Source organism: Anabrus simplex, chromosome X (genome assembly GCF_040414725.1).
Source record: "Anabrus simplex isolate iqAnaSimp1 chromosome X, ASM4041472v1, whole genome shotgun sequence".
Taxonomy (NCBI): Eukaryota; Metazoa; Arthropoda; class Insecta; order Orthoptera; family Tettigoniidae; genus Anabrus; species Anabrus simplex.
In genome coordinates, this window is record NC_090279.1 from 170852092 (window position 1) to 170871681 (window position 19590).

The following is a 19590-nucleotide window of genomic DNA, read 5'->3' on the forward strand; positions in this document are numbered from 1 at the left end:
ATCGGTCCACCTTTTTCAAGACAAATTTGTCACTTGTGATTATGATGATGATGCTTGTTGTTTTAAGGGGCCTAACATCTAGGTCATCGGCCCCTGATGGTATGAAATGAGACGAAATGCAATGACAAAATAAAAATCCAAAATCCTCCACTGACCAGACTTCAAAGCGTGAGGACGAAAAATGAACGGATGGATATGAACTTAAAACAATCAGTGGAGCCGACCCGCAATGCCTCAGTCTCAGAAACTGACGGAAAACAATAGTAATACTGACCAAGGGAGTGCTTCTAGAGCTCAGTACTGAATTGATGATGCTTGCAAACTAAAGGGGTCCAAAATAGGTCATCGGCCTCTCATAATGGTACTTATCGCTTGGAAAGTAGAAACATGGTGCGGTACTAATCAAAAGTATCGTAGACTCGCGGTATTCCACACATTATGGTACTACTCACAGGCAATGAAATTCGCACATGTAATACAGACCTATGGTGTTTCATACATAGCGGCGCCGTTTACAGGCAACGCAAAACTATGGTTTTCTTCACATAAGTGTACTAACCACAGGGACTCGTACTATCCCGTGGTGTTCCTTATATAGTGGGTACTAATCATAGGCAAACCAGAACCCTGGTGTCGCTCATATATCGCTACTAATCACAGGTACCCTAAAAGCCCCCGATCGCTACTAATCAAAAACCTATTTGGTACCTAACATAGTGGTACTACGCGCAAGTAATAGCAACCCATGGTGTTCCCCGCGTGGTGGTACTAATCACAAGTAGTTTCATGGTTCTAATCCTATCATCCCTTGGTCTCCCCTTATGACAGGCAGGGGATACCGTGGGTGTATTCTTCGTCTGCGTCCCCCACTCACAGGGGGTAATTTGTCACTTGTAATAAGCGGTATGTTCTAAGCTATCGTTTGAGAGATGGCATGGAATGATATTAGTAGACAAGTAAGTCTGAGTGAAGCTTTTTAATAATATTTGCTTTACGTCCCACTAACTACTTTCTCGCGGTTTTCGGAGACGCCGAGGTGCTGGAATTTAGTCCCACAGTTCTTTTATGTGCCAACAAATCTGCCGACATGAGGCTGACATATTTGAGCACCTTCAAATACCACCAGACTGAGCCAGGTTCGAACCTGCCAAGTTGGGGTCAGAAGGCCAGCGCCTCAACCGTCTGAGCCACTCAGCCCAGCCGTGGAGCTTTTACAGGTAAGAATTATCATAATATGAAGATACAAATTGGAATTAAAGAGGACAAACTGGGGGCAGATATTCATTTATAGAAAGAGAATTTATGGACTGATCAATCAGACAGAGGTTCTTCAACGCTGCCAAATGATCCACCAAGTGCAATAGCAAATAAGTCACCTATCTTCAAATTTACATCATATACTTTATCAGTATCTTATTGCAAATCCAATAATTAACCTTGGAAGAGCCAAGTGCAGTAATCATAACATCCTATGAACCACGCACATTTGATGATTGAACACAAAGTTTAAATATCTTTAATTTCACTTTATTGCATTTAAGTTGCTAACCGAACATTATAGGCCTAGTAATAATTTACTGCGAAGAAAAAATATGCTTCAAAAATTCAGTTGTCAGTTGCAAAAAATGAATCATCAATACCCTTGTGCAGTAATTTCAGGGGTCACTTTTGTGTTCTCAATGTACTGATCTATTAACAACATCACAGAAAACTGTTTTTACCACCCTTCCTTCTCAAACAGGCACAGCATCTACCACGACATCTAATGGACCGCTGTGGAGTGCCTGTATGGAACTTTCATCCCTACCTGTGCTGCATGATCTATCTTGGCACTTCAAGCGATTGTTTTCATTGGTAGTATTTTCTCTGCCAATATACACCATCAAATACTCTCCCAATATAAACAAAAGTATATCTTATTTTGCTGAATTTTGTTGTTGAAAGTTAATATTTCATAGACAGAGCACAATGGAAAAAAAGTAGCTATTTGAGTAAGGAGACAGTTGCCACAAGGTCAATGTTCTGGCAACTGATAAAGAGGCAAAACACCAATTACAGCACCACTATTTGCTTCCCAGACAATCTATCTAGGAAGATGGAAAAAAGATCAATGCTATCGTCTTCACTGAATCTTAAGCAGAAAAATGTATTGGGGTATCGTTACACCCCACTTTATTATCCAAGGGTAAGCACATAATGCTTTTACGTCAGAATTTACAGAAGAACTGGAAGGGAAGAGAAAAAACTCTGAGCACAAACATGTATGTAAAGGTGTGAAACTTTATTTTCTGACATGCACCTTTGGTATCAAGGACGTTCAAAGTCAAGAAAAATCTTCATGCAGATCAAACATTAGTAATCAATGTTGATCTTCTAGTGATGTAACAGTACTCTTAACAAAGAACAACATGCAGCTAATTGCACTTCAAATCACACCAATGAGCCAAGTGTTGGATTGAGTTGTGAAGACTTAAATTCGAAGTAGGTATGCAGTAATTCGGATATCAGTGAAACAAAATGCAGCTTAATAAAGAAACTTAATTCGTAATTCTGGTAAAATTTGTTACACAATCTCCACTGTTCGTAGTCCATCATCACACAGCAGGCATCTACATTAAAATAAATGATTCCTCTTAGTTCGATGAGCTACAAAGCACCTAGCGCGAAACGTTACCCTCTGCAAAAGCTATTCGAGACAGATGCGTGCTCTATGAAATGATTTTGGCACCGTAATCAACCATGTGAAGAACATAATTCTCAAGGAAATTTCAATGATATAATTTTAAATCTTATGCTGGCTCAGCACGTATTCGCCTCAGTGATGATAATCGAATTCCTACAAGATTCTGTAAACGATGAGCAGATAAGACCAAAGGCCTACTCCACTACGTCTGTTGAACAATAGGTCTTTTATTCTATATGTTAAGGCAACTCCAATAAATATATTACGGTACTGCCGTATGTCAACTTTGGGCATTAAGTGCCTGTTTTAACATCTGAGAATACAGAATAACCCAGCAATCACGACCGTTTCACTGCATGGGCAATAAATGATTCCAATATTACTACGTCGCAGAGATCTACGCAATAGAGCACCGAATTAGAAGCTATTCCACGAAACAGGAAATCATCTTCGGCTTTGCGGATGCATACAAAAATACAACCATTTACAACGAAGTTAACAGCATAAAAACATAGTTCCAGAAGGCATGTTTTAACATTAGTAACCCCAAACAGCGACAATGCAACAATTTTACTACACGAATATAAATTACTTATACTAATAATCAAATACCCATCCACCCTGATTTACAAGCTACTGTATTTCCTTAAGTTTCACACGCACTTGTATCTAACATGTACCCAAACCAAATAGCAAATACCGTAATGGCGGCCAGCTGGCTGAACAGAAGCATACATTAAGGCGGATCACAGTAGTCGCGAAATCACATATTATGAACGGTATTAACAAAGGATTCCATATTCACATCATTCCAAATTAACCAATATGCATAACACATGTATATTTTTAGCAATTAAACTTGTTCAGAGTGTAAAATTCACGCAGAATATCCTCGGAATCGATAGCACAAAGCAACATCCTCGCCATGCTTCTCATTCCTCACCTTCTCCGTTTCGTACGCTATCTGGTGGAACTATTTCAAACTGAAGTTCCCTCGATTCTTGGTGCTTTGTGAACCCTGTTTCAGTTCAGTTGCGTTTCGTCGTGTTCAAATTGAGAATATATTTCATGGTCTACAGTAACATTTTATATTTCGAGCTGTTTCTTCGCAAATATTTAAAACCAAGGTGAAAATATCGGAAAATGGCTCCTTCTAAGCCACCGGAAGGTAAGTTGATGTGGAATAGAGCAGGTTTTCGATTGAGGCACTAGATTGTCTAAAAGGCCAAACTCAGCTAAGGCGTTGTAGAGCCGCCATTTCGTGTATCGGCGAAAGCCTGCAAGTGTATGCTCGGAAAAGTTGAGTTGTGCTTGCAAATGCATTGTTATTAGTGAAATTACTCATGGAAATCAGTAACTTTAGTTGATTTGGAGGTCATTGCACTTAGTTTTTGAGCGTGTGGAGTTAGCATCGTAAACATACAGTATATTCCTAGGCTTGCCAAATGGAGAAACTGTTTGGGCATTTGTACCCGAGTTCTGTGAAGAACTGAGCGAAGTTATTGTATGTGATAGTAACGAAAATGGTTACATGTTCATGAAACGTATACTAGATTTGAGCTGCAGGAAACCACGAAGAAGTTTTTGGCTGCATTGGATATTAAGCAATTTTTATGTCTGTGTGTCATTTACGTTACTGTACGAAACATTGCTGTCGTCATCGTTCAACCTACAGAGAAAAGCTGATTGAGCGTCAGCTACTATTTTGAGATGAAGGAAAGAATACCATAATAAAAATTTCATTGTGAAGAACGAATTGTACGAGTAGGCCTAGTAAATATTGTCAAGGAACTGGCAAGGCAATTTATACGAATTTGACCGAAAGGTAAATGATAAAAATGGAAGTAATTTGACTGCCCTAAGTTATAGTAAATGCATCTGTATGGAACTCGTGACGTAAAAAGCATTCATCGGTGGACTTACTGGCTTGTAGTCTTCTCTGGATGGACATTAAAACCTACAAATGAATGAAAAAAGGCCAACTTCTGGAAGATTCTTCACATGACCGACTACTAATATGCCCTCCTCATTTTCAATTTGCAGTTTGTGTGCATAATAAAAGGACTGGTTTTATGCCACTGTTTCTTACAGGGGCATACCTTCCATTTCCATTCCTAACCGATCCCTTGTCTTCGATCGTGAGTAAGCTCTGATTATAGTTGGTTAGTTATTTCGATGAGGAAGGACAATTTAGGCTAATTCATTTTACGAAATTTGTGTGTTTTTGGTATAGGTTTTTAAATTAACGGCCAAAGGAGTTAATGTCGTAGTTAGTGGTCAGGCAGTAAATATTTAAAATCGGAGACAGTATATTTCGAATGTTCTTGTGACTAGGATTGCTGTTTTCAGGGGACATGCGGCTCTGTCTTGTGATTCATGTGACTCATAGGCTTAATACTGTTCCGTTAATTTGTTTACGCTACCGTTTCTTCGAGCTTTTTTCATTGTTGGATAACCGTTTAATTCACAGCTACTTATTCTTGCGTGTGCCATTAATAATGGCTTGTTTCTGATCTATAATTGAAATATATTTAGGTTTTTTTTTGTAATCCGTAACCTGAAAATATGACTAACGATTCATTTCTCATTTAATTTTCAACTTATTCGTCTGACACGATTTTTTCTCAATGTTAAGTATTTCAACTGCTTATATAAAATAGTGTTTGATGTTTCTGCGTATGGTGTGTACGGCGGCCCATCTTCTATTTCTAGAGTGACCTGAAAATGAAAATCCACAGCCTGGTTCCAGTCATTTGACCGGGTCAGGAATGGAATTGCTAAAGTATATAGTTCAATTATTGCAACTGCCTAGCAGATTTGGGGGAAATTTTGTTGATTCGTTGGACGTGCACCGTCACTTGACGAATCTTCGGAGGTGCTTACTAGACGACTCAAGCACTCAAGGGTTAATGTCGACTTCCTAATACGAAGTAGAGTATACAGATAAGTTCTTCTCCACTGACGAGTTAAATGTCTGTATTTGCACATCAAAACAGAATCTTGCTTCATTTCTCTCTTGTTATCTGTAGGAATGAGATGTGACGTATGCAAGTATTCGCCGCGATTAGTGTTCTTGATTAATTCCCTCCCCAGACTTTTACAATATTTTAAATACAATTCCTAGTATAAAATAGCCATGCTATCTGTTATAGTATTCTCATATTTTTTAGATTAGAAAAATGTATATTGGCTCCATTCGAAACTCATCAGAGATTCGTGCTGCTTTAGACCCGCAAGTATTCCCCGCGATCAGTGTTCTTCATTAATCACCTCCCCCGACTTTTACAATATTTTAAATAGAATTCCTACGGTAAAATAACCATGTTATCTACTATAGTATTCTTATATATTTTAGAAAAAAAATACATATTGGCTCCGTTCCAAATGCATCGGAGAGATTCGTGATGTAGGCTCAGTTACTTAATAAAAGATTAGCCTATTGATAGATAAAAATGTGTTGTTGTTGTTATTATTATTATTATTATTATTATTACATATTTGAGACATCTCCACGAAAAGACTGCATGTTGACACGTAATTCGCAGAAGGATAGGCCAGATTTAATTGTTTTTGGAGTGAAATTTTAGAATTTGATTCATGCTTGTTGGTTCCTTCAGATGTTTTCCCGGAATTATGGAACTTATAGCATTTTAGTATGAGAATAATTTACAGACCATTGTTCTAAATTCATTATAAATTATGCTCTTCTGTTTTCATGTGATTTGTGTAGTCAGTTAAGTGATGATGATAATAATAATAATTTCGTGTGACTTACTAGTTTGGTGCAGTCTTTATAAAGCAGATCCTCCAAAGAGGGTGGGCGACGTCAGCTGTGTATGAGAAACTGTGAGTTAATGTGAGTTGTAGGAATGTTGTGTATGGTAAAAATTACTAGTCCCTGAGCCATGCGAATTCCCTCCCGGCTGTAACAGCTCTGAAGGGCCATGGCCTACCAAACAACCACTGTTTTGCCCGAAGACCTGCAGATTACGAGGTGTCGTTTTGTTGGCACGACGAATCCTCTCTCTGCCGTTATTCTTGGCTTTCTAGACCGGAAGCGAATTTACCGCTTCAAGATTAAAATCCCTCTAACTCGGTCTGGAACTGAACCCTGGGTCCAAGACGCCGATCATTTTGCCATGGAGCCGAACTTGTGGGTGATGGTTAGGTTTTTGTTCTCTTCAAATTGCAAATACATTGTGTTGGTCTATATACCGTAAATAAGAATAAACAAAATAATATCTATATAAATAGCAGTCAGTACAAGCTGATGAGTATCTCTACAATTTTATTTTTGTTGAATTGTTGGTGTAGAACTTATATTCTTACTTCACCTCTGAGAGAAAAGACCTGAGAATGGTTGTTGCAAGCAGAACCGAAATATCACCTATACATATATATAACTACAGACACTTCACTTTGAAAGCTGAATGCCCACTTTTAAAGTTTTGTGTAGGCTAAGAATTATTGGAATCACCTGCATTGTTTCAGGAAATGATAGATAACATATTATAATGGTAATTATAACTATTATACTATAATGGCAATTATAACCATTCCAAATTGAAATACACATTATTTGGAAGGGATGTTACCTGATATTCATCTGAAACTATCTGGTTGAGTGGTTGATTTACCAGATTTAGAAGAAATCTCCTTGAAATACCATTTTAAAATCAAATATTGGCTATTTATACTTTTTCGTACTGCTTGGTTGGAAATGACAAAATTTTCAATATTGCTCAGTTGCTTAGCGCACTCCCCACATACTTAACATGCTGGTCTATGGTTTGATATTATTCTGTGTTTAAACTGCATAATTTATTCCTCAAGACATTTCAAGCAAGACAAAGAAAATGGAAACTCATGATTTTAATTTTTTAAAGAAATTTTCTTTCTGAAAACAAAGTGACCTCCAAGGAAATGAAAAATAACTTAATCATTACTAGGTATTTAAAACTCCAGTTACTATGTGGATACCTTTGTGGTTTTTGTTATACCGTACTATTTGTTTAATATATTGGAGCAAAAAGAATGTTAACAAAGATTGAACAACATTGAATAAGATTTCATTGTGACTTCCTTCCACCAGATTACTGAAGTATTGTTAATCTAGTCTGTATGTGTTATTTTGTTGTTGGATTCTTTGCTTCTCTGTTCTGAAAAACAATTTTTTAATGATACAGTGTTTTAGTCTGAACTTAGAGAGCTTTTGCAACCTGTGTTGTGGAATTTGAAATGAAAAATATTGAGTTCTACTATTCTGACTGCATGACTATAAAGTCATACAAACATGAGTGTTGTTTGGGATTGATATGTGAAATGCTGGCTAGAGTGCTATTGCAGAAAAGGCGTGAAGATCTAGGAGATATTGAACCTGAAAAAGTTAATTACACAATTAATTTCCTTTCATTTAGAGTGTTCATGAATTCTTCTTGAACAGATATTACTGAGGGGGAAAAAATAATGATATTCACATCCAGTAGCTGCAAAGAAATTCATAGTAATTCGAAGACAAAGAGATTTGTACATGAAGCAATTGTTGGACATGTCCTATAAAGTGGTTTTGAATTTTGTTGAAACTTACATTCAGTGATGTACAACTTGACTTTAATTTGGAAGATGCAGCTCAATTCAGCAATTTGTGTTCTTGAATATATCCTTATTCAGATCAATAGAATTAATCTTCCCTGTATGATGTTATTATTTCATAGTTATAAAGAAGTAATATTACTGAATCATATATCTTTGTATTCACTGTGTGAGATTCATTGCTATAATTCTATTGCTGATAATTTATATTGCAAAATGAAGTAAGCCTACTTGAGATGATATCTACGTACTTTTCATGAATTGGTGAAGAAAGGTGGTGGTGATAATTTTCACTGAAATATTGGGTACTGCTCATAGCTGCAATGTCTTTAATATGTTGTGAATCTTCTGACAAGAAACCAACACTAATATATTCTTATCAGGAACATGAACATATGAATTCATGATGATCTCATATCATAAGATTCTATAAGTTTGTTTAATAATTTGTAGGCTACAATATTATAAGTTTCTGAAGCACTGTCATAACAAGAAAGATCTATTAATTCCTGCCATACCTAACACTCTATGTATTATCAATTCCATCTGAACTGTTCATTACAACTTAAAGGATGAATTACTTTTTTATATTTATCAATGTGCTTAATATATGATTATGTAAAGAATATTTGATTGTGAAATCGTATCTTTGTTACCATCCATGTCAGTTGAGGAACACTTTTCTTAATAGCTTAATTTTTCATTTATTTCAGATTATTTATATCTCTAAATACAAAGAGTATTGAGAAATAAGATACAGAAAAGAAGAGGATCTAACTTACAACAATGACTGGAGAGGGTGAGTTTTTCATTGAAAAGAATTATTATTTTAATTCTTTGGTTGTGATAGATCAGCATTTCAGAAGAACATCTGTTATTGCTAATTTTTAATTGTTGCAGGATGTTTCATTATTAACAGTATTTCCATGTTTAATAAATTTGTAGCCTGAATGTCATGGGCTATTACTCTATATTTCTCAAAGGTAGGAAATTGGAAGGAACTGTGCACGCTGTGGTGAACACCCACAAAATGTCATTAGTAGTACGTAGGTATCTAAATGTTAAATTGTGTTTAGTACTTTTTGCTTAATCCTGCACAACGATTAGTGATGAAAGGCAGTTATTGACCGGAAGGTATGAAGTAATTGGCAAGGGGCACAAGTTAAAACTTGTCACAAAATCAGATAAGAGGGGTTTGTAAGAAAAACAGAATATTGATGACTTGTTTAGTCATCTTATTACTTCTGCTTTGCCCACCAGAATAGACCTGTAAGTGAATGTTGGGGAACACATGTAGACTGGATAGTAGGAAGATATTGTGGTTGCAATCTGAACTCCTTATACTTTGTTAACAAAAATGATGGTCTTTTTCATTTTCAATAATTTGGTCTGCAACATTTTCAGTTCGTTTATGTATTACAATATATAATAATAATAATAATTATTATTATTATTACTACCATTTATAATTAATTTATGTGCTATCAGTAACTGTGCTCGTATAGATTCCGTGTGTCTTGTTTTCTATATTGTTCTTAAGAGTGTATATTTTATAACATGTTGCAATTGGTGGCCAAAACTGGCAGCATATCCTTCCAGTATTCAATTCTAGCCTGTTGGCTTGTGTGTTCAGAATAGAATATGAAGCCATGTTGTTCATGATATAGTCTTAAAGAGCAAGACTATAAAATTATCAGTTTTTATAACATTGAGAAGAAGAAGTCTGAGCCTCCAGGAATTAAGATATCTGTTGAAGAAAGGGAAGTGGAAGACATCCTTGGCCCCATAAACACAATAACATCAGCGTCGGATATCAATAATGGTGGACCAGAAATATCAAAGAGAGGATTCTGGTTCAGAGTAGTTGAAATCATCTCGGACTCTGCTGGGGTTCATTCGTCGCACACACCTCGCAAATTTAGAGTCCATGAAGGGATCTTCCGAGCGACCTTCAACTTCTGATCTCGCTCGTTGGCGAAGTAGATGGATCGGCTGCAAGTCAGGTGTGCCGTTCTTTTCCATTTATTGTATACGTCGTATTACTCCGTTGAATTCTCAGACTGTCCAGAGAATCCTTTTAGTCGACTGAGAAGAACTGGAATCACTAATATAATTTGATGATGATGGTTCAGTTTAAGGGGTATTGTCGCAAGTTGTATCGCCCTAATGACGAGAGATGGAGACATTACAGAGCTGTACCGTTTTTGGCATTTTAACGCGAGAAATTGTTCACCTCTCCTAACATTACGTACGTAAGGAAGGGAGAAGTTTCAATCCTCAGAAAATGGGATCATCGTCGAAGACTGTAAGCAAAGGAATGGCCCAAAAAACAAAAAGAAAGAGTAAGAAATGTTAAAGTCCAGTTGTTGTGGAAATTGTTTTAAGGGAAAATACAATGAGATAATCATACCCTCTAAACTCTAATGATTTGAAGAACGAAGGTATAGCGGCGGCTGATAGTGGTGGTGGTTGTTTTAAGAGGAAGTTCAACTGAGCAACCGTCCTCCCCTATCACTGACCAGAAGAGAAAAATAAAGAGGTCCGACCCGTTGAAAAATGACGATATTGGCACAAGAAAGAGATGGAACACGAAGGGGGTGAAAACGTAAGACTCCTCAGACCGCCGGAGTTGAAAGAGAATAATGATTGAATAATGGATGTCAGATAAAGAAGGTGAAAGTAAGGAGCACTACCCAAGTGATGCCAGACTCAGCGAGAGGGCAAGTGGCCACCATTCTTTGCTCCGTAGCTGAGATACCAAGAGTTTCACTCTCCATGGTCACGACAGGCAAGAGATATCACGGATGTATTCCTTTTCTCATCTATAGCAGGTAGGTGGATGTGATTATAATAAAGAGTGAACTTCCTTTCGTAGCACTAATCAGAGGAGGAAATGGACGAGATCTAACCCTTCGAAAAATAAGAGTATCGGCAAAAGAATTGAAGGGCCACGAAATTCGGAAAGTGAAAAACATCTCGGTCTCCCAAACGCAATAAAGTTGGAGTCGGGAGAGAACAAGAATTGACGAAGGGTGGACGGATAGGGAAGATCAAAGTGAGGATTGTGGCTCAGTACAATAAGTAGAAACACGATCCAAGACCCAGCTAGGTCGCCAACGCATGTTCCGCCCTAAGAGAGTGGTGGAGGTAGTGATTGCTTTACGAGGAAGTACAACTGGCTAACCATTCTCTCTTAACGCTAATAAGAAGGGAAAGTGGAGGAAGCCTGACCTTTCGAAGAATGAAGGTACTGGCAAAGAAAGAAAGGGAAGGGCATGGAAATTAAAAAGTGTTCGTAGGCCTTGCGAACCTAATACAGTCGTGATAGTGATTATATTTTTAAGAGGAAGTACAACTGGGCAACGATCCTCAACCAACGCTAATCACAGGGAAGATGGAAGAGGTCCGAAAAGTGTTCTCGGCAAAAGAAAGATAAGGGCCCCGAAGGGCGTGAAAATGAAAGACACCCTAGGCCTCGCAAACTTGATACTGTCGGGGTCAGAAGACATAAGTATTTGACGGACAAAGGTCAGATAGGAAAGATGAAAATGGAAAAAGTAAATAGGGGAAAAGTGCCGGATTCAGCTAAGGGCCCAGTAATCGCCGACCCACTCTCCCCAAGACGAGAACCTCTGGAAGTACCCCTCTCAGTCGCATCTTACTACAGGCAGGGAATGCCGTGGATGTATATTACTGCCCCCATCCACAAGGGGATACCAGTGAAATACTTTTTGTAATAGTTCCTCTGGCTGAGTTAATTTAATTTTGTCGGATGACATCGAGATCTTTAATATGCCAATAATGACGGCATGGAGTACCGAGATATTTGACAGGCTTCAGTCATCGAGTACCTTAGCCATAATCGAACCCGTGAACTTGTGGCCATGAGTTTGGACACACTACTACCAATCCACAAACAAATAACATCATCGAAGAATGTCAGATTCGGGAGAAAACAAAAGTTGACCACGATAGATTGGACAAGGATGATGTTCAGAAGGGAAAATTAAAAAAGGAATTAAGTTATCCGCAGAAGAAAGGAAAGGGTTGGACATATGTGGCACTCCCGACCTCGCAAATCTAATACTGTCGGGGTCGGAAGAGAATAAGAGATGAACAAGAGAGGTCTGACTGGAAAAAAAAAGTGACGAACAATTTAAGTAGAAGCACAACTCGATATCAGCTAGACATCCCACGTCGTCATTCTCCGCTACCACGTTGAGACGTGGGAGGACAAATTTATTATTAGTCTTCATATGACTGGAGAGGGGAAATTCCCAACAACATGAGAGTGAACCGTACCACATCGGCCCATACTGAACGTTGCGTGGTCAGCGTGACGATATCCTCTGTCGTATTGATTGGCTTTCTTGACCAGGCCCACTGTCTCTCCTATCAACAGCCCCTCCCTGTAAGAGACAGACTCACTGTTCCTACACTATGGTATTGGCCGAAATATGAAAGTACTGATTGAAAGGAGACCAAGTAGGGTGAGAAAATGAGACTCCCGAGACATTATACCCCTAATTTCATAGGGGTTGAAAAAACGAGGTTTGACCAAGTAAAATGACAGTGATTATTATTTCTGGAAGCAATATAGCCTGAATATTTGCCTCTCTTACGATATTGAATAAAGAAGAGGTCTGACCCCTTAAAGAATGGGAAAAGTAGTGTGGCGACAATTGTGATAAATACCAGGTTTTCCTGAACAGTACCGAATTATAGTCATCTGGTCCGGTGCCCCAGACATATAAATGTCTCCAAATTGATCAAAATAAAAATATGTGCCGGGTTTTCCTTAATGCAGTGGCTCGATAAAAGAAATTCCCTGCCAATATGCACGTGCCTGTTGTACGAATTACTGTATATTGTAATTTCCTCTGCTGAGAATGATAATTTGGCAGTCGAAGATACGTCGGTACAAATTTTTAGAACATTTATTGAGAACAAACAGTGTAGATGTGTCTGCTTTTTCGACGGTAGTTTAATTCGTTCTCCGTTTCACCGGCACTAATGCTTCAGTTGACTGTGCCTTTTTCGATCTTGAATTCAGTTTGGAGGGACAAACGTCAACACAATTAAAGCGTGTGTAACACTTAAAACTCATGTTTTCGACCTTATTACGAGTGCTATTTTGCCACAAGATACCTAAGGGAGGGGAAAAAAAAAAAAAAAAAAAAAAACTATGAAATCCATAGTTTTAGCAAGAGAGCTGGGGCTGTACCTTTATTAAGGCCACGGCCGCTTCCTTCCCACTCCTAGCCCTTTCCTGTCCCATCGTCGCCATAAGGCCTATCTGTGTCGGTGCGACGCAAAGCAACTTGCAATAATATAATTTTAGCAAGAGGTGAAGTCAGGCCCTTCTTCAATCTAGCCAGCAAATCGCGACAACCCTAGATAAAGACCAATACAACGGATTATGGGCCTTCTTTGTACGGTTTGAAGAAAGAAAAGTCATTGCTAATGACCGAAATGATGAATATGGAAAAATACTCAATTGGACTTTTCGTACATCTAAAAGATCTTGGCGTATCCATGTGATCAATTATATACAACCCTTGACTACTCGAGCCGAGGATATATTTCGCCAATGACTCCGGAGTGCATGCCGTCACGGTACGGTCTCGTATGTAAAATACTTTTTTATATACTTTTTGGCATCATGATACCTTGTGAAATACCATTCGTGATAGTGGTGGTGATTATTGTTTTAAGTGAAAGTACACTATCGCTCTGATCAGGAGAGAAAATGGAAGACGTCTGACCCTTCGAATAATAAGGGTATCGGCAAAAGGAAGAGAAGGGCCATGAAGGGTGAGAAAATGACAGACTACTTTGGCTTCGCAATGTCGGAGACAGAAAAGGACAAGAGAGATGAAACACGAAATTTGAAACCCTGCACAACTTAGTGAAAAGGCCAAATTTAACTCGGGGCCACAGGGTCTCCGGTCAACACTTTGGATTTGAGAGCCCGAGGGAGCAATTTCTGGCAGGAAATTTAATATAATTTCATGTGTAACAGATGTAATATCAGTTTTGAATATCATAGAGCAAGACAGTGTCATCTTCGTACAGACCATGAAGACCCTTGGAAGATGAAAGGTTCAAGCTTCCACTATGTGCAGACTCGGCGCAATGTGGGACAAAGTTATTAGCCCAGGGCCGCGTTTGAATAATAATTGTTTTTACGTCCCACTAATTACTTTTACGGTTTTCGGAGACGCCGAAGTGCCGGAATTTTGTCCCGTATGAGTTCTTACGGGACTGACGTATTTGTGAGCACATTCAAATACCACCGGACTGAGCCAGGATTGAACCTGCCAACTTACTGTAGCTTCACAAAGCCAGTGCCTTAACCGACTGAGCCACTCGGCTCGGCGGTCGCTTTTGCTCCCAGTGATTAACCTCGTAGTCATTTTTGTGTAATCTGAGTGAATCTCAGGGCTATGTACAGTACATCCTCAGGAGTGGAAATAAAGTTTATCATTGTTTCGACTCCGTGACGGGGAATCGAACCGACGTCCTGGCGGGAAATCCGAGCACATCTCAGCTAGGCAGCTGAAAATTTATAAATGGATATAATTCCTCCACTGATTTGTAGCTCTTTGAAACAGCATTTCTTGCCACTTACCAGATGATGATGATAATAATAATAATCCGGGCTGAGTGGATCAGACGATTGATGCGCTGGCCTTCGGACCCCAACTTGGCAGGTTCGATTCTGGTTCAGTCCAGTGTTATTTGAAGATGCTCAAATACGTCAGCCTCGTGTCGGAAGATTTACTGACGCGTAAAAGAAATCATGCAGGACAAAATTTAGGCACCTCAGCGTCTCCGAAAACCGTCAAAAAATAGTTAGTGGGGCATGAAAACAATAACATTATTACTCAATAATGAAAATATCCCGCCGGGTGATCGCAGTCACTTTTATTCGTGAAAAATATGGAATCAGTGCATTTCATTATATTACCTGTTTAAAGACATACATCTGTAACTAAATCCCCCTTCTGTCCGTGCGTGCGATCCCTGGATATAGGCAAGGTGAGATTACGTCATACCTCACAGCCCGAGGCCATTTACCACTAGAAAGGTTCGTTTACGGTGACTATATTAGTTGTTATATCTCTCAGTTCCTGTGTACGATGGAATTGCGTGTTCCCGACAAAACTGTAGTCGAGGATTAATTCTGTAGGGTTCTCAACTGTACCGCAGCATTGACTTCAGTTACTGACGCGGAGCGTGATATCTGGGTGGCATGGTCATAGGTTTCTCACTTAAGACGACCAAGGTTCACATCGCGGTCAGTGCGTATGGGATTTAAAAGAAATCAGAAGTCTCTTCTCTGTGGTTCGCGTTGCAGGTAATGCTGTAGGCCCGAGGCTGTTCATGTACAGACGTGCTGATTCCAATTTTATTCACAAATAAAAATGCTTGCGATCACCAGACGAGACATTATTATTATTATTATTATTATTATTATTATTATTATTATTATTATTATTATTATTATTATTATTATTATTATTATTATTATCTGACTCGTCTGATATTGTGTTAGCTGACTATTTACGGTGATGACCTGTGGGGAAATGTGTGTGTCGCATTAAGAGAACAAAAAATAGCGCATGGCTTTTAGTGCCGGGATTGTCCGAGGGCATGTTCGGCTCGCCAGGTGCAGGTCTTTTGATTTGACTCCCGTAGGCGACCTGCGCGTCGTGATGAGGATGAAATGATGATGAAGACAACACATACACCCAGCCCGCGTGCCAACGAAATTAACCAATGATGGTGTAAAATTCCCGACCCTGCCAGGAATCGAACCCGGGACCCGTGTGACCAAAGGCCAGCTGAATAACTTTAGGCCTTCTGAGCCCAACTCGGCAAGTGCGATCCTGGCTCAACCCAGTATTATTTGAAGGTGTTCAGTTACGACAGCCTCGTATTGGTAGAGTTTACTGTGCACGTAAAACAACTCCTGCGGTACAAAATTTCGACATCTCGGCGTCTCGGGAAACCATACAAAATATGATCAATTGGTCGTGAGGGGCTTGTGTCACATGGCTAGTCAGCTTGCATTCGGGAGATAGTGGGTTCGAACTCCACTATCGGTAGCGCTGAAGATGATTTTCCGTTTCCCATTTTCACGCCAGACAAATGCTGGACTTGTACCTTAATTTAGTCCACGGTCGCTTCCTTCCCACTCCTAGCCCTGCCCTATTCCATCGTTGTCAAAAACATTATCTGTGTCGGTGCGACGTAAAACAAATTGTTGAAGTTATGTGGCCGGACCGACTAGCTCAGACAATTAATGCGCTGGCTTTCCGAGTCCAATTAGCAGGTTCAATCCAGGCTGTCAGTCCGTTGATATGTGAAGGTGCTCAAAGACGCCAGCCCCGCGTCTGTAGATTTATTGGCTCGTAAAGGAACTCCTGTGTGACAAAATTCCGACACCTCGGCATGTCCGAAAACCGTAAAAATAGTTAATAATACATTTATTATTATTATTAATTACGTGTCTCATAATTCAGCCGTTCAATACGTATGTGCCGCTTAGGCTGATGGTAACACTGACAGACTATCTGCGTACTTCATACCTGCCATTCTTTACGGCTTTTCGGTAAAATTTTCGGAAAGGCAGTGTGTTTTACGGTTGCACGCAATAACTATAATATTTTGCGAATTTACGTCCCAAGATCTTCAAATTCGCACCAGAAGAAGCTTCCGCAGGCCGCCGATACATGCTGTGTAACCAACGAATATTCGATGCCGTACATCGCTCTGATTTATATTATACACATCCGACTGTTACAGTATTTCAGTGGGAATACGAAATGCGTCCTGAATTCAAGTGGATCTATATCAATTCTTTAATGCATTGATTCGTTCGATAACCTTTACAGTCCTATAAAAAAATAGTTGTTTTGTTCTTCACCACGCATTTTGAAGTGTAGGTCGTATTGAGGTTACGGAATAACATGTGAATTATGTTCATCGCTTAATTTGCTTCATATTTACTGCCACGTGTTGCGAAGCTGAGGTTATGTAGTTCTGGAGTAACTTGAATTGTCTTTGTTGCTTATTTTGTCTTATGATCGTGTTGTTTTACTGATAGATCATTTGGAAAGTTGGCAGGAATGGTACTTGTTAGAATCCACCTCCAATTATTGTTTCTGAATGCCTAGTAAATCGTGAGTGCCACACGTGATACACTCTGATGTAATGTGAAGGTATCTCAAGCAATATGGTTTAGATCTCCCCAGAAAGAAGGCATGAACATTAAAAACAAAATCAAGAGTACTCTCACGGAAAAGGGGCTTTGATTGTTCATTTTGTTCCCTGACGCAGCATTGAAAAATGTTTCTCAATTCAAATTCTTGTAGTCTTTGGCCAAATGGGAAGCGTTTTGACCTCGAGAGGTTACTCAGAATTGTTCAGCGAAGCGACTGCTATCACTGCCTTCGTAATAGCAGTGCTGCTATGTTGTGGCGTTTTCCCGCCCACTCGGTGGGTTGCTCTCCACAGACATTTTCACTCCGTTGAAGATCGCTTGCGCCAGATTTTTACTTCCTAGAAACAGCCGCTGCGGATACTGCTTCATATTTTACACGCGGCTGTACAAGGTACATAAAAACTTTGTTTCGTAAATAAAAGGAATGTTAGGTGGTAAAATATACTAGTATTTTAAACATTGGAACCATACGCCTGCATTGATTAGTTTTGGCGTAAGGCGTTCTTAAATATTCAGATCGGCTGCCAACCTCCCAGGCGCTCAAGTAAACGTGACATTTTGCTTGCTTTTAGTTTACATTTTAACAGTAGCGGCTGCGGAGGGGCACTGCTTCTCCACAAATTTACATTCTTACTAAACACACACAAGTAAACAAATATATTCTCTGTTTTTCTAAACCTGATCGTTATGTTTGGTAATCGATTGGCGATAAGCAGAATCCAGTTGAGTCACCATACTCCTATATTCCTTGCATGAATTAATATGTTGAAAAGAAATTTCGTGTTTTTTAACTTTTTTCTTTCGAGTGTTTGAGATCTCTTACTCCACCTTTTGTTTAAGTCAAGTCTGAATAACATGCGCGGAAAACAGACAACTCATTATTTGACTCAAGCCAAACAAGCCCTTTATAAAGCTCCACTTGTTCTAATTTTAAATGAGGCTGTATCCGCACACTGCATTTGACAGATTTAATTTTAACTACATCACACTAAATATTATGTAGTAGGATACTGACTAATTTCGTTAGCCAACCGAACACGCTTCTCAGACGACCGATTTTGCAGCATTCCGTTAACAGGGGCTGGGTTCGCCAATTTCCAAATCTCCCATTTTGTGCGTACGGCTATGTACCAATTGGAAGCGTTGCTACACAATATTGTACGCGATTTAGAAGGTATAGATGAAGGTATTTTGATTAATGCAGAACAATTTACGGTAGATGAATCATTACGTAACTTTAATATGAGGGTGAACATTTCTAGTACCAGGTCTGTAACTGCTGTGAAGGATCACTTCTGTGCTTACGTCAACAGTCCCTCCGGATACATGAGGTCATGAAATGTATTTTTCATAAATACTAAAAACACAGTAGTAACGAAGCGATGGGAATGTACTTCAAAGATATTTTTTGAAATGAACAGTACTTTCAAAATGTAGTGTTAGTTTGGGCAATAATTAATATACTGAAAGGTGTAAATTTGCACTTAATTGTGGATCCTATCGATTCGGCGATTTCCTCCCAAGTCTTATCCACCACTTTCCTATTCACATAATTTCCATGTCTCTTGTCCCACAAACATCCTTTCGCGTGGACAAGAGAAACAAACCTCTCTGAATTAACTTCCATCGTACACGAACTTCAGCGAAGTAGCGTCAAAATCAAACTGGCTTGCTATGCTCGCTGTGCTGTGCGGTGCGGCGCTAAGCGGCGCGATGGTGTGACGCGTCAGTCAATTAAGACAGCCACGTTTGAAATATGTAATGTGTTTGTTTACGTGAGCGATACAGTGCTGCTTAGCACTGCGTAGCAACGCTTTCAATTAGGACAGCCTAACAAACAGTAGGTTCTACTCAGGCACGAAGCAGACTTACCCAAGAAAGAGTCTGCAGAGATGGGTAGAGACTCAGCTTGGTCGGTCAACGAGCTAGAGGAAATGAACTACGCGTGAGATGAAAACATTGCCCCACTAGCTCCATGCTGCGGCTAGTACTAAAACTGAATGCATCATAATTCAAAGTGTCAATACTTTTTTTTTTTTTTTTTTTTGCTAGGGGCTATACGTCGCACCGGTCAGTACTTTTAAAA

General features: G+C 39.2%; 1 protein-coding gene and 1 long non-coding RNA gene across 2 annotated transcripts in view; one reads left to right on the top strand and one right to left on the bottom strand.

Moving 5' to 3' along the window:
* The window catches only part of LOC136885909 (uncharacterized), a 50546-nt gene extending 46939 nt beyond the window's left edge, over window positions 1–3607 (bottom strand). The window contains exon 1 of the long non-coding RNA XR_010861644.1: window positions 3384–3607. This is a non-coding gene — a long non-coding RNA (uncharacterized lncRNA). The remainder of the gene's footprint in view (window positions 1–3383) is intronic.
* Window positions 3608–3729: 122 nt separating this feature from the next.
* Window positions 3730–19590, top strand: part of LOC136886750 (uncharacterized) — a 275978-nt gene continuing 260117 nt past the window's right edge. Inside the window, exons 1-2 of the mRNA XM_067159555.2 lie at window positions 3730–3851; window positions 8989–9074. Of these exons, the coding sequence (XP_067015656.2) occupies window positions 9062–9074 (13 nt within the window). The 5' untranslated portion in view covers window positions 3730–3851; window positions 8989–9061. The remainder of the gene's footprint in view (window positions 3852–8988; window positions 9075–19590) is intronic.